General features: G+C 28.5%; 2 protein-coding genes across 3 annotated transcripts; one reads left to right on the plus strand and one right to left on the minus strand.

The window, feature by feature from the left end:
* Positions 1-1,096: 1,096 nt before the first annotated feature.
* Positions 1,097-5,899, plus strand: LOC132935938 (uncharacterized). Its single transcript, XM_061002587.1, has 8 exons — positions 1,097-1,660; positions 2,312-2,506; positions 2,573-2,706; positions 2,791-3,010; positions 4,447-4,573; positions 4,660-4,865; positions 5,204-5,383; positions 5,448-5,899. Exons 2-8 carry the CDS (start codon positions 2,337-2,339, stop codon positions 5,641-5,643), a joined length of 1,233 nt encoding a protein of 410 aa, XP_060858570.1. The 5' UTR covers positions 1,097-1,660; positions 2,312-2,336; the 3' UTR covers positions 5,644-5,899.
* Positions 5,900-9,440: 3,541 nt separating this feature from the next.
* LOC132935368 (uncharacterized) lies at positions 9,441-16,149 on the minus strand. 2 transcript variants are annotated; one of them, XM_061001895.1, is made up of 9 exons: positions 15,741-16,149; positions 14,649-14,778; positions 12,478-12,688; positions 11,798-12,086; positions 10,871-11,039; positions 10,513-10,800; positions 10,222-10,449; positions 9,993-10,158; positions 9,441-9,919 (listed from the first exon to the last, which is right to left on the minus strand). In XM_061001895.1, exons 2-9 carry the CDS (start codon positions 14,766-14,768, stop codon positions 9,795-9,797), a joined length of 1,596 nt encoding a protein of 531 aa, XP_060857878.1. In that variant the 5' UTR covers positions 14,769-14,778; positions 15,741-16,149; the 3' UTR covers positions 9,441-9,794. The 2 variants fall into 2 exon arrangements, with proteins under 2 accessions (XP_060857878.1, XP_060857879.1); XM_061001896.1 differs by lacking the exon at positions 15,741-16,149 and having other exon boundaries at positions 14,649-14,797.
* Positions 16,150-16,357: the final 208 nt, after the last annotated feature.

Genomic DNA, 16,357 nt, shown 5'->3' on the forward strand with positions numbered 1-16,357 from the left:
ATAGTGTTAATACTTCATACAGTATTTCCATATAAGTTAGATTCGAATGATATACATTTTTAACTTTAAACAATTTACGATACATAGGTACTTTTTGACATGAAAACGAAATAGACTGAAATAGAGAAATATTATAAAATTAAAAACAAAATAAATTAACTCGTTAATATCACGTTAATTAAGAAAGAAATGTAGTAAGTTAACAGTTAAGTTAATGAAAAGCCAAATGTAACTAGTTAAGTTAAAATAAAATTAACATTTTAACTCATTAATGCCCAGCCTTGTGGGTTGTGGGTACTTATATTCTATTCGGTAATCGCCAATCGGAATAAAAATCCCCAGGAAAAAAAATCCGCAGGGCCTAGATTACAATATTACTCGCAACCACAAGCGAATGGTTGAACAAATATTTTTTAATCGTTAGTATTAGTATTATCTATAATATTACCACATTATTAATATTTAATTACAAATACGTATATTACATTATATTATACCATATTATATCGTTCAAAAAAGATTATATTATATAGTAATAATAGAATATCAATGATAATATAAATAACGTTTTGTTTTAAATTACAATGATATATTATGTGTAATTCAACTTGACTACAAACATTTGCAAATTATAATAATGAATGTATAATGTACCTACCTACTCACGTCCCACCATCACAAATATACCATATAAAAATATTTCGAGTGATCGACTTGTTTAATCGGTCAACAAGAATGTTTTAATTTTTTTTTTTACGTGTTCATTTATACTCACCAGACATAATAATATATTCTATTACTACTATGTATAATTTTTTTGAATGATATATTAATATGGATGGTACATTAGTATAATATACCATAATTTACGTATTTGTAATTAGATATTAATACTGTGGTAAATGGTAATTATTATAGATGCTAATTAACGTTTAAAAAATATTTGGTTGTGAGTAATAAATATTGTAGTCTGGGGATTTTTTTCCCGGGATTTATTATGTTCATAATATGGACTGTGATAATATTATCTTGTAAACATTACCCGATTTGTAAATGGCGGCCTACTTCGATGATAAGAAGGCTAGTGTAGTTGTCGTTGATATACACCTACAACTATCTGTAGATAATCTGCGGCCGTGGTCCGAGACTCGTTTCTACACAATACTATAATATTATAATACTATAGTACTGTAATACTGTAATGCCTACTGTATCATTGTAGTTCTACGGTAGGTTTGGCTCCCGAGTACCGACACAATTTAGTCGGTAGCGCCAAGGAACAACTAGTTAGGTTATGCCTTGTCCTCTGTCCGTTTAAAAGGCTCTATCGTCGCACGGGACACGGCGGGTACACGAATAAAGGCCGTGTCGGGCGCTCCGTTGTTTTCGGAAGCCGGTCAACTTTAGTCTCTTTCCTATGAGTCGCGTACGCGCCACCCGACGAGAACATCCCGCCCTTAACATTTCGAACGGTTCCAATATTTATCTTGCGTCCCCTATCGTGGTCCCGGACCTTGCAGTACAACTGTGTGCTACTTGCGGTTGCAGCACTGAAGAACTGCGCTCCAGCGCGACCTCTCATCTCTCCTGTGGATTCGAGCCGCCGGATTGGGATACGCCACCAGCGTTCGGTGGTCACATTCGTTGACTTTTTGCGCAGGTAAGGCGACGGATCCGGTACACCGGGACACAGTGTACTACCTACGTTGCTTCGTTTGGTTTACCCGAGACACGAAAGGTTTTTTGCGTTCGTTTTTCGCCCGTGTTGTTGGTAAATGAGAATCTTATCGAGTAGTAACATGGATTTTTTTTTTAAATATACCTGTCAACAGTGTAAACAGTCTTAAAATACAAACAAAATTCAATAGATATTTTTATTACATTTTTTACATTTCTTTATGTCTGTTGTGTTGCAATTATTGTTGCAAGGTTTATTATTTCAATGTTCATTGGTAGGCACTGTTGGTTAGTAACTTAACGCAAATTACCAATATTACTGTAACGAAATTGCTTTTGCAGTAACGCTGAACTAATTTCGTTATATTATTTTATTTCAATTAACGAAAAATTACTTTTTAAAAGTAAGGTAACGTGTTATTTTCCATATTCAACGAAATATTAGTTAAGAGGATGTCAGCAAACTGTTTGTTTTCTTTCTCTAGCCCACGCGCAACATTCACAAAACACATTTACCTGACCAGCTATTGTTAAATTTTAAAAAAATTTTTTCAAATTTTAATAGTAGTTTTAGAAAATACTAACAACAATTATTATTACAGTATGTTCTTTTAAATTATGTTTATATTGGTAGGTATACAAAACGATTACTGTGTATAATGGGTTTCGACACATCATGGGACATTAATCCACTTCAAACTATCTATGAAAGTTCTGAACATTGGAAATTTAGGGAAGCATTTTTGATTGCCAATAAAAAGAAATACCCTAGAGATAGATTAGTGGTTTTGTCTAATATTTTTATGAATGTTGAATTTATGGAATGCAAGTGAGTTCAAGCTTATTAATTCTTATTGTTATTTAAAAGCTACACAGTTTCTTACATTTTTTCAAGGTATCCAAAGCCGACCATGGATCTTATTGAAAATCTATCTAAAGATTTTGTTGATGATTTGAGAAATATGCTTAAGTTAAAGGTACCAAAAATCAGTATGACTGATTCCAATGCTGCTGGAGCTAAAGATAATGGTATTCACTGTGAATTTATTTGTGTTAACAATTTTACTTTAAATAATAAATTACATTGAAAATATAGTTTTTGATGAATTTCAGAAAATGCTGAAACCTGCACAACATCAAACATAAAAAATAATCAACCTCCCAACAAAAAAATGAGATATTTAACACCATATGACACCAACTGTATAATACCAGGTTTTATTTTGAAAACTTCTCAGGGTGTATCTGTCTATGGAATTCTAGAACAGTCATGTAGTTTTAGCGGAATAGCAAAACCAGAAATAAAATATGAACATTTAAGTAGCACACATGTGTAATTATGATTTTATTTCTATTAGTATAGCTAGAATTTGATTACAAAAATATATGCTTTTAAGATGAGGTATATAATTACAGAATGATTAATTTAATAAGAAATGTACAATACATAAATAATTGTATTTTTCTTTTAAGGTCCCCACACACTGCAGCGGTGGCGATGGCTGTGAATTGCTGCAGGACACATTTCACCGCTCATCGCGGCGGTAAAGCCAATACAAAAGAATTTAACGCCACCGCTGCAGTGTGTGGACCTTAATACACTATTTGTTAGTACTAATATCTTAACAATTTTGGGATTAATATCAAGGTTTTTAAAATTAAAACAATAGGACATTCATTATTCAAAAAAGTATTAATGTTTTTGAAAATTATGTTTAAATATTTTTATTCTTATAATTTATATAAGTTTTTTACTTTTTTGAACTACTACAGATTTAATTTCATCTTTGAAAACAGAATATTTTTTTGAGTAAATATGTTGATACATAAAAATTGAATTTAATATGAGTAGCTTATAAGTTATAAGTAGAGCACGGATGTTTATGCACTAAAAAGTATTGAAATATGCCATATAATATGCAGTAAAAATCATGAAAATATGCAAGAATTTTTTTTATTAATTTAAAATTTACAAATTAAACAACTTATAATAATTAATTACTTCAATACTTAATAAAAAAAAATTTAGAGAATTTTCTAAACAACTTAATGTATTTTTAAAATTGTATTTATTATTAAAATGAATAATCATATGCATTTCGAGTTTTTTTTCTGTGAAGCTGTGAGGTTTTATCAGTTAACATATTTTTAAAGACAGAACAAACGTTCAACGTTAACCGAAGTCGTTGGGGCATATTTGAAGCAACTTAGTATTATCGGGTCTCGATAAAGATCTGCGAGCTGAACGTTTTCGCCTAATAGTACTGCATTAATTTTCTGTAGAAATTCAAGCATTTTTTTAAATTTTCGCTTCAATATGCAATTACTTTTGAATTTTTCCAAAATATGCAAAAACATGAAATAACATTTAAATATGTAGAGTATCTTTAGATGAGACTTCTAACATACCCAGATGAGTTTACACAATTAGTAGGTTATAGTGTGGTATACAGCGGTTTAGTTTTGTATTAGATGATTTAACTTCTATGGTTAAGTAGGTGTTTGTGGATCTGTTTATTATTACCGAGTTTTGATCAACAAAATTGGCAATAGTGGCTAGGTAATCTGATTGATTCATTGTGGGAGTTGAAAATCCTTTTCGGTATACCAGCTTCAATTATAAAATATCTGATAGATTCAACTTGAACTTACAATAAAGTATCTCTAATCAGAAGTAGTTTAAAAAAATTATTTTACTATCAAAATTTTACCTTGAATTTTTTAATTTTTTTTATGACATTTAGTACATTTAATTTTTATCATACATAGTCGATCGAAATTGTACCTACAGAAACAATTGATAGCAGTTGGTGATTCAAAAACAGAGAAAATGGCTCTTAGGAATGTTTTAGATATTGCCTATGATATTTTGAAAGAAATGTGCTTTACCATTAAGGTACCTATAACATAATATTATTTATTATATATTATTATAACGTCATCTATATTTTAGTCTATTATTATAAATCATTAATTGATTAGGTGAAGGAAATTGATAAGCAATCTCAAATTACTTTGTCAGATATTGTGAATGATTCAACATTTGATGAAACAATTGATTCTAACACAACTACATATTATAATAAAATATCAGACAACAATGTCGGTAATAAGATATTGAAAAACATGGGTTGGAAAGAAGGCGATGGGTTAGGAAAAAATAAGCAAGGAATAACATCACCAATAGAGTAAGTCATGAATTTAAAATATGTTTAATGTTTAAATAATTTGCTTGACATTACGCATTTTAATATTACATCATAATTTAATGACTTTAACATGAAATTTACAAAAAAAATAATATATACCTACTTTTTAATTATTTCTTCCATTTTTTTAAATTTTTTAAATACATTGACATTTAGGCCACTGGCTAACAATTATTTAATTTACATTGTACTTATATAATCCGTTTTACATATCTAAATAAAAATAAAATTGATTTGATGTAAATATTATTGTTAAATAAATTAAAAATAACAATAAGTTTCTTTTTTAATCTTTGTTTCATGAATCTTGTACACAGAATTATTCATCTCAAAAAAAGAGGTGGACTAGGTATTGCAGATTGTGAAACTGATATAACAAGCTTGAAAGACTTTAAAATACAAGTTAAGAAATACATAATGAGGTTTTTAGATGGTCCAAAAAAAAGACTTACATTTTCATCTGAGTTCACGAAAGAAGAGCGTATAATTATTCACTCGTAAGATTTGAAAATATAACAGTTTATATTTGTTTGGGAAAATAGTATAGTTTGTTTTTACTAGGATCTGTACAAAAGTTGGTTTAAGGGCCAAAAGTCATGGAAGTCAAGCAAACAGGCAACTTGTGATAATCAAAATACAAACTTCACCGGACATTTTTTATGAACTCAGAAATTGCAGCAACTTTGAAAATGATTGTTATATATTGATACCGCCACTGCATGAAAGCAATAATGAACAGTGTAGTATGAAATTATAAACCTGCTTTTTTTTTTTATTATTATATAGATTTTAATTGATACAACGCCGCAGTTGATAGTATTTTATTTTATGGAAGAATCATGCTTCTATACATTTTTTTTATCGATATTATTTATTATTTCATTTTCTCAGGATAATTTACCTAATATTTAACTTAAGTATATCATTAACTTGTATTATTTGTATGACTAAACTGTGCTATATGTTACCTTGTTATAAATGAGAAAATAAAAATAAGTTTACGATGCTCTATACTATATTTATCTTTTATATAATTGCTGAACAGACGTGTAATTATTATTAATTTACAAAATATGTAGGGCATAAAAAAATAATACTAGCATAGATTTAATAACACTATACATATGTAACACCAATGCAATAATCAATTGTTCATTTTTTGGATTTGACTAACTTGTGGCTCATGGCGATAGGAGGCAAGTAGATACTTATTTCACAACTCCTGCCACAATGCACCACTAACGAGTCAAATCCAAATCAAATTAATGATATGCCTTTTGTCCAGTGGTATTCAGGCCCCGCTTCATTTTTATTTGGTTATCATTTACTATTTATAAATAATAACCTAACCTAACATTTTATTTAGTACACATTCCTTACAGCAGCCTTAATAATTAATTATAATTGTTATTATGTAAGAAGTTTTACTTCATGCTACTTTATTGTATTATATGTCTACACTCTACATATGTATTGATAAAGTTGTCATGAGATAACTTGGTGTACCACTTGGTATATTCTATGTGGAATATAATAATATTATCCCATTCCGATAATGTTAGTCAATAATAATTAGTTATCTATACATATAAAATCCAAATACCACTGATCGCTGTATCTCAAAAACTACTCAACGTACGGACTTGAAATTTGGAACAGAGGTTCTTCTCATATTTTCACCGTGCAATAGGAAAGGATTTTCAAAAATGTTGTGTTTTCGTGGAGTAATTAACGATTATAATTATTCACTGCCAATACGTATTGTGCGGCACGGCGGCCCGCGGGTTTCCAGCTACATGCAACCTATCCTTTTTGTTCGTCGTCGTCGTCGTGTTAATAAGAATAATGATTCCGAGAATAGAATTGTTCCGAGAAGTTTATCGATAAAAATAATCTCATGTATCGCGCGTACACTAATACTCCTATCTATACTACTATATAAAATTAAGTCGGTTTTTTTTGTTCGGGATAAACTCCGAAACTACTGAACCGATTTGGTTGATTCTTTTTTTTTGTTGTGTTCGTAATTGTCAGTACAAGGTTCTTATGAAAGAACACTTTAGGAAAATCCACCAGAAAAGTAGAAAATAGGGATATCAAAAATACAAGTGGCGCCATCTTTTCAGAAAAAAAAAATAAACTAAATAATAAAAAATGTAGTTTATTGTTGCAGATTAAAATAATAATAGTGTACTATATATTGGTTGCTATTGGTTAATCCTGCATTTTTGTTGATTTGTATTGTTATTTTTCGTCAATATATATATATAATATATATAGGTATATATAAATGAATGTTTGTGTGTAGATTAGACCTCTGGGAAGAAGATAGATTAATTTAAAAAGAGTTAAATTTGGTTTTTTTTTATTCATCGGATTTTAGTACGGTTAGGTTAGGTTAGGATATTGTATTAATTGATTATATAACCTATTATATAACCTAACCGTAGGTGGAATTAAGTAAAAACGACAAGCTTCGTATAACTTTGATACTTAAAGAGTTAAATCATACATTTACGTACAAACAGCACTGGGTCCGCGATCTACCGCAGGTAGATTGCCTACCTGATTATCTACTGCTGTAAATCAGAATTTTTATTCCAGGCAACAGAGAAGTTAAGATGAATTTTGAACACCATACACCAAATATTAAATAACGGATTGAACAAAGTTTGTGTCATATAGAGTTGGTACATTTAACTGGCAACGTAGTGCACGGGATCAGCTATTTTTGATAAAAATATATTTATCATTAATACCGCTAGAAACATTTCAATACGTTTTCATTAACCATTTTTTATATTTTATTATATTTACTTGCCGATCACATTAAACGATAGAATTTGAATAAAAAATTATACATATCATCCTCCGGAGGCAAAATAAACAACCAATCACGGGCGAAGCTGTGACGGGTCGGCTAGTTCAACTATATAAATGTGAAATGAAAATCTTTGTACAGGGGTAAAGTCTGGAACTACTTATCAGATTTTCTTGATTTTTTTTTTAACGAAAGAGTATATCATGGAGGAGGTTTCTATCTCAATAGCATTCGTCTAAATCCACCAAAAAAAGTAGGAAATCCAGATGTCAAAAACACAACAATGGCGCCATCCGTCCAGGAAAAAATAAACTAGATAATAAAAAATTTAGTTTATTGTTGCAGTTTAAAATAATAATAGTGTATTATAATATGCTAGCCCTCAGGCATGTTTGTTGATTTGTGTTATTATTTTTGTCAATATATTTATATATCAAAATGAAATTTTGTGTGTAGATACACCTCTGAGAATAAGATAGGCTAATTTAAAAAGGGTTAAATTTGTTTTTTTAACATCGGATTTTAGTACGGTTGGGTTAGGATTTTGTATTAATTGATTATATCAATCCATCGTAGATGGAATTAAGTAAAAATGACTAACTTGGTATAATTATGATACTCTAGAGTTAAATCATACACTTACGTACAAACAGCACGGGGTCCGCGATCTACCGCAGGTAGATTGCCTACCGGATAATATACCGCTGCGAATCAGAATTTTTATTCCGGGCAACGTTAAAGTTAAGATAAGTTTTGAACACCGAATATTAAATAACATATTGAACAAAGTTTTAGTCATATAGAGTTGGTACATATAATGGGTAACGAAGTGCACGGGATCAGCTAGTTATCTATAAATATAAAAATGGAGTGTGGAAAATGTAAGTTACCTCATCAATCGAGAACGTCTGGTCCGATTTGGCTCAAATTTTTTTAAGATGTTTGTAATTGTTAGGAGAAAGTTTTTACGAAAGAAAAATTTAGGAAAATCCGCCAAAAAAGTAGGAAATCTAGATGTCAAAAAACAACAGTGGCGCCATCTGTCTAGGAAATAATAAACTAAATAATAAAAAATTTAGTTTATTGTTTCAGATTAAAATAATAATATTATATTAATTAATATATTGGTTGCTATTGGTTAATCGGACATGTTTGTTGATTTGTATTATTATTTTTGTCAATATATATAATATAATATAATATTATATAAATGAATGTCTGGGAAGAAGATATGCTAATTTAAAAATGGTTAAATTTGGTTTTATTTTATTCATCGGATTTTAATACGGTTAGGTTTGAGTTTTGTATTAATTGATTATATTAACCCACTGTAGGTGGAATTAAGTAAAAACAACAAATTTGGTTTAACTTTAATACTTTAGAGTTAAATCATACTCTTACGTACAAACAGCACAGGGTCTACGATCGAAGGTAGATTAACTACCTATAGCAATATACTGCTGAAAATCAGAATTTTATTCCGGGCAACTGAAAAGTTAAGATAAATTTTGAACACCATACACCAAATATTAAATAACGAATTGAAAAAAGTTTGAGTCATTTAAAGGGCAACTAAGTGCACGGGATCAGCTAGTATTCTAATAAAGAATTTGGTTGTTATAATTTAGTATAGTTGTGGACCATTAGATAAACAAATACATAAATGTAATTTAATTATTCTATTGGATTTCATAATTGAATAAAGTATTCAAGTATAAAAGTAGTCACAAAAATCAATTTTAATACATATATTTATTTAAAACTGTAAAACCTCTATTAAATTACAATGTTATTTGTTAAAAGTAAAATTATTAATTTTTATGAAAAAAGTAATTGATTTTTAACCAAATATAAAAAATAAATAAAAGTAACTTTTGACTTAACTTAAAATTTTTATATTAGCTTAATTTAACAAGTTAAAAATATAGTTAACTTGTCCAGCTTTACATAAATTATAAACATATTTATTAAAACTAAAAAAAATAATAAATCTCTAAACATAAATTTCAATATTTTCCTCAAATAAACTGTCTACATGACCACATAGTAAACTAAATATATTCTACAAAATATAACTGTATTCGTTTTTATAATTTTGATTGATTAATTAAGCCTTTAAGTACTCTACGTAAAATTTTACCGCTTGGATTTTTCGGAATACTATTCACAAACCGAACACCTCCTCTAAGACGCTTTTGGGCTGAAACATTTTCTAAAAAACAATAACATAAATAAGTTGAATTAGTAAAATATCAAATGTTAAATAACAAATTTGTTTACTCAACTGTGAACAAATTGTACAACATCTTTCTCATTGAGAGCTGAATTAGGTACTTTAACTACAAACGCCATTGGAAGTTCTCCAGCTTCCAGATTCGGAATTCCAGTAACTGCTACGTCTTCAATTTCGGGATGTGTTAATAACAGTGATTCTAATTCTGCAGGTGCCACCTACAGATAGAAGAAATATAATATGAACACAAAAACACTTTAAAATAAAGTATAAATTAGTACCTGGTATCCTTTATATTTGATAAGTTCTTTGAGTCTATCAACAATATAAAAATTATAATATTTATCATAGTATCCAACGTCCCCTGTATGAAGCCATCCTTCACCATCAATTGTTGTTGTTGTTGCTTCAGGGTTCTCATAATAACCATTCATGACCATAGGCCCTTTGAAACACAGTTCACCACTTTTATTTACTCCTAATGATTTGCCATTATTTAAATCAATCACCTACAATTATTTAATAATGAATGTCAACTTCAGTTAATTTAATTCATTATGTATACAACTAACTTTTCCTGACATGCCACATATCAATTTCCCAACCGAACCATTAACATGTTCAGCTTCATTTTGTCCAGGAAATGTTGATAAAATAGATAATTCAGTCATTCCATATCCTTGAAATACTTTTAATGGTTTACCTTTACCTATCCTATTGATTACTTCATTTTCAATGTCTAAAGATAATGGAGCTGCACCGGAATATATAACATTCAAGCATGATAAATTGTATTTGTCTACTAAGGGGTGTTTAGCCAGAAATATCATCAGCGGTGGTACAGCAAATAAAACTGTAATCTTGGTGAATATAAAAACAATTAATTACACATTTGACAGTTTAATTAAGACTAATAAATGTTATACATACTTTTTGAACTTCGATAGATTTTAAAAATAATTCTTCATCAAAATATTTAAGCACTATGACCTTACTGCCAATTGACATGCACATACACATTACCAGTAATCCATATCCGTGGAACATAGGTACTAGACCCATCAAAGTATCAGTTTTAGTTACAAATTCACTAATGTAACTAAAAATTAAAAAATTAAAATATATTTATATATTATAATTTCAAAAGTTAAGCAATAAGGTAATTTTACAATGCAATATACATATCAATAAAGGTTTAAAAGAAATATGATTATCCTAAACTGATAGTATTGTTAGCTTCGCCACATTTTCTTTGATACATACTATCTATTTATACAAACTAATCTCATACACTTAGAATAGTAGGTACTATTTACTCACAGTTTTTATACAGCTGTTATAGAATAGGCATTAATAGTCAACATTAAAAATAATATATTATACTTTTCTTAGATTAGTTCAGAATATCATTGAAATAATATTACTCTGTAGCATACAGTTTAAACAGTTGTGACATACTAGCATTAATTGTATAATGTATTAATGTATATAGTATTATGATATTCTAAATATAAGTAACATTGATAGTTAGAGAGTGTATGAAAATATGTACAAATTCAAAAAATATAAAATATACGTCTATTTTGAAATTATTCATTAGACCTAGTAAAAGAATATTTTTTGTTTTTGTTTTTATCGTGTTATTATGGTATTTTATCGTATAATAATTATTTCATCATCTGATACACTAGTCGAGTAATTTAATAACTTTCAACTTACTTAAATTATACAATTGTTTAAAATATACCATATACATCATAAGTCATAAGCATAACACATTGATAAACTTGTGAAAGTATATAATAATTATATACAATTTATATAAATTAATTAAAATAAATTACTAATCATACTAACTTTAAGATAGAAACCATAAGAAATATAGATTTATGTGACAACTCTACTCCTTTAGGTAAACCAGTTGTTCCACTAGAAAATAATATAACACAGGTCTGTTTATTATCGCATGGAGTTGGTACAAAGTTATTATTTTCTTCAATTGTTCTAGTATTGCAAAGAATATCAATAGGACAAACATATTTGATAAAATCCAGTGGTTTGGCAGTATTTCTTACAATTTCCAACCCCATTTTTGATGTTATCATAATTTTTGGTTTAGTTATATTTAGCACGTGTGTTAATTCCTCTGGTGAAAACAAAAATCATATTAAAATTAATGATAATATGTTTCTGAAATTTTAATATGAAATAGAATTATTGGTAGATTTTTGATAGATTATGATTTATAATTACAAAACATATTAATTATAAGGGAACATAATGTCTGTTAATATAACAAATGTTAAAACATCTATTAAATTATTAGAATTTAATCGTTATTTCAAATATTTAGTATTATATTACAACCCTATTTATAAAAATTGTTCTAACATTGATGCCATAATAACAAACATGTTGGAAGTAAAACGTATGTAATAAACTATACGGAACGAGTAATTGCTACTTAGGTACATCTAAATGTAACTTGTAACTTGTAAGCATACTTAATACTTGATTTAAATTAATTTCAAACTTACTAGTATTATACATAGGATTGAACAATGCACAAATGCCGCCAACATGCCATACTGCCAGTACAAGACATGGATACCAAATTGTATTTTCACTAAATATTCCAACAATATCAGATTTTTGTACTCCAAACTCATACTTTAAGTAGTTTGCTATATTGAAACTTGCGTGTAACATTTTATTGAATGTGATTGAAGACCCATCATGAATATCAACCTAGAAATTATAAAGTATCAACGGTACATTGGTTTAGTAAAAGACACATATCTTTTGTATTTTCATTAATTTAATCATTTGTTATTAAATTTGTTACAAGTTTTATTTTCACATTAAGTTAATTATTTTCAAAAAAAAAAAAAGGATTTAGGATTTGTAAAAATGAATTTTATTAAAATAAATAACAATAATTGGAAATAGGTAGGTATGATATTGTATTTATAAATATAGTAAGTAATAATGGTTATAGTATTGAATATTCACTGTTTATATATCATAAACAAAAAAGTTATAAATGCGTTATTCAAAAAGAAAAATAGAACTATTTATTGAGTATCCCATATTAGTTTGTATACTCATTAATCATTATTAATTATTAACAGTTATTAGGTACTTATTATTAAATTTTTATTCATTCACAGAATTACTGCTGAATTTAATAATATTTGATATCATATATTATGTAGGTAATTAATTATATTCTAATAATGAATTTGACTATTATAATTTAATTGTGGACCATTATTAAAGTTCATTCAATTATTTTGTTGGATTTCATCATTGACTAAACTATTAAAGTATTAAAGTACCTACTTTTGTATTTATTGTTTTAATTTAAAATGTATAAACTATAAAGTATAGTATGATTACCTAATAGAACATCAAAAATATGAGAGATAAGTGGTGGGCATCAACTAAATCTGAGTGGCGGGAGAATACTTTATTGAATGGCATCAACCAGTACCCATTTATTATAACTAATAATGATTAAATGCACACTAATTAACATAATTAAATCATTAAAAAAGTGGGTAAGTGGATGTTGCTCTGCTGTACAGTAGGTTACAATGTGGGTCAATGTATAAAGGATTGTATTAAACTTGAATTCAATGATATAATATCAGTGTATAAGAAAAACGATTCTGAGCGGAGACAGTTTGTCAGTCTGGATATTGTTATTATTTATTATATCCTGCAAGTTGAATTTATATTATAATAGGTATTATTATTTGTTATTCGTTTCTATGGAGATAAACAAAGCGTTAGAAATTAAAATCCCATTTTTAGCGGTTTTTCATAATTTGTAGGTGGTTTTTCTTGTGGCATTAAATAACTATTGAGAAAATCGAAAAATGACCTGTCTAAAGTACCATCTTGATCCAATTTATTAAAAGATAAGGCACTATAGGTTGAAACTAAATTCCTTCTGGTAGATATTTTGTATACAGGATATAAAAAAAAAAAATAAAATAAATACCATTGTAAAACTAGAAGCTTCCTCGCTCCGCTCAGAATCTAAAATAAGTATAAACAAATAAAATAATAGAGTGTAATAAAAGAGCCACCTATAATTGGTCTTTCCTTGATAACACAAGATTGTCTTTAACCACCTCAGAATAGGACAAACATGCCTCGCTCACCAACATTTAGTGAAAAGAGAAGATCCTCACATATGTATCAGCTGTGGCACCGTCTTCAAATTGAAATACATCTTAACCAAATGCATAAGTTAAGAGAAAGAGATTCAGTGAATTGGGAATTCCCAATCACCTTTCAAAAGCTCTAAACCAGGAGCCAAATATAACCAAATGATTTGATTGGATAATGTAATGATACCTAATGCCATGGTTAAAATTTGTTTGTATAATTTATTTTGATAAAATAGTACACATCATACAAAAACGGTACTTTATAATTATTTTTTTTTTACATGGAACACAGATTTTTTAGTTAAGTTACATTGTCTATGCCAGCCTATAATATTTATATCACGGAATCAAAATATTGTTGGTTTCTCAAATATTACAAGGATTGAATAATTTTTTTAATTTTTTTTTTTAGCTTTTACAGGCCATGAAGGCCCAAAGCTGCTTCTATCAAATTCTTCCATCTGTCTCTGATATCTATAATAGATTCAATAATTATCCTTCTACTTATAGTAATAATAAAGTTAACATACCATCGCAGTTTTATTTCCAAGTTCATTGAGTAATCGAGTAAAGAGCTGACTTAAATTTGATTTACTGTTTAACAAATAATCAGGAATTGCAGATCCGTGTATTATATTTTCTTGGGCCATTGTTTGCTAACTAAAACATTTCAAAAACTTATCAAATTGTATTGATGGATTTGCAGTTTTGGTAAAACTATAAAATTAAATTAAAACACAGACAACATAAATATCAAAAATATTTTACAATTGAGAAAAATGCATGCATATTGTATGTCATGAAACAAAAACAATAACATAATACCTTCAACCAGTGGCATGTAGAAGATTTATTTTAGGTGAGGCCCAGAAGTTTTCTATGCCTACCACCATCACCATCCCCTTATGATCAAATACGTAGTGATTTTGGTTTTTTGTTTTACTGACTCAACTAAAATAATCATTCATTTATAGTGCAAGTACCTAACTGAATAATTTTGAATAATTTTGACTGGTCCACTTCATAAATAATTATTTTTTGTTACTTGTTTCAAAACTTTGTTGCACTCAATCTCTCTCATTCGGACTACAGAAGTCGCGTAAAATCCAAACATAATAAAAACATTCCAAAAGTGTTAGAATGTCATAGAATGTGGACTACATTGATTATAGTACGTAATAGTAGATGCTAAATACACATGGTTACCTATAGATGATAGAACTTCTCTCACTGTTTATTAGTTATATCATGAGCCATGACCAGAAATAGGTACCTACTAGTCTTTATTATTATCATTATTGGTCTTGCGCAGCCAACAATGCCAGACCTGATTTTGGTCGAGGCACAGGCTTCAAAATCAGCCTTCACCACGCCACTGGCTTCAACAGTATTTATAAAATCAAATTTATATAAAAATGAGACTAAAACACAAATAAGTATTAGGTGTATATACGCCATGTAGCACTGAGGAAATTTCTAAAAAAATAATGAAACTTAATATATTTACAAGTACCTATAATTTGTAAATTATGATTTATCTACTGGAAAACCTACGGGCTACGACCAAAGCATTAGAACACGGTACCATTAAAAAAGCAGATAGTAGATATATCCATCCATACCTTTTAATATGATTACTGGAAACGTACGTTCAGTAGCTCAAAGATTTTGATTGCAAAACGCACCAATATTTGATGCAGTATTTCAATTGTGTAATAAATTAATAACAGACTAACGGAAACCCAATATCATCTCAATCGAGACAAAATATAACAATTGTAAATTGTTTCCATTTGTTTCGCAACAACAGAGGTAATTAAATCCACAATATTAATATGTATAGTATTGTGTATACTTCGTCGATGCACAATATTGTCAGTCGTCACTCGTCACGTTATTACAATATCGATTATTACTCGTTTGTCTGCGAGACAGTGAAGGCTGTGGAGTGGAGACAACTTTGAACTTACGTCTTCAGCACGATAGCCGTGGTCTACCGCTGTAATCGTTTACAATCACAGACTTCTATACTAGTATAGAAGTCTGTGTTTACAATAGTCAATAATCAATATTGTCGATTGCCACTTATCAGTTTATCACTTCCCGAGTTATTCTGATAAGGCGGTAATTGCAATATTGCATACTATATTATATGCATACTATATTGCCTATGTATTTCTTAAAAGGAGTTAGACATAAATGAACATAATATTTTTTAACAAAATAAAAAATATAAAAA

This window comes from Metopolophium dirhodum, chromosome 1 (genome assembly GCF_019925205.1).
Source record: "Metopolophium dirhodum isolate CAU chromosome 1, ASM1992520v1, whole genome shotgun sequence".
In the NCBI taxonomy this organism is placed as follows: Eukaryota; Metazoa; Arthropoda; class Insecta; order Hemiptera; family Aphididae; genus Metopolophium; species Metopolophium dirhodum.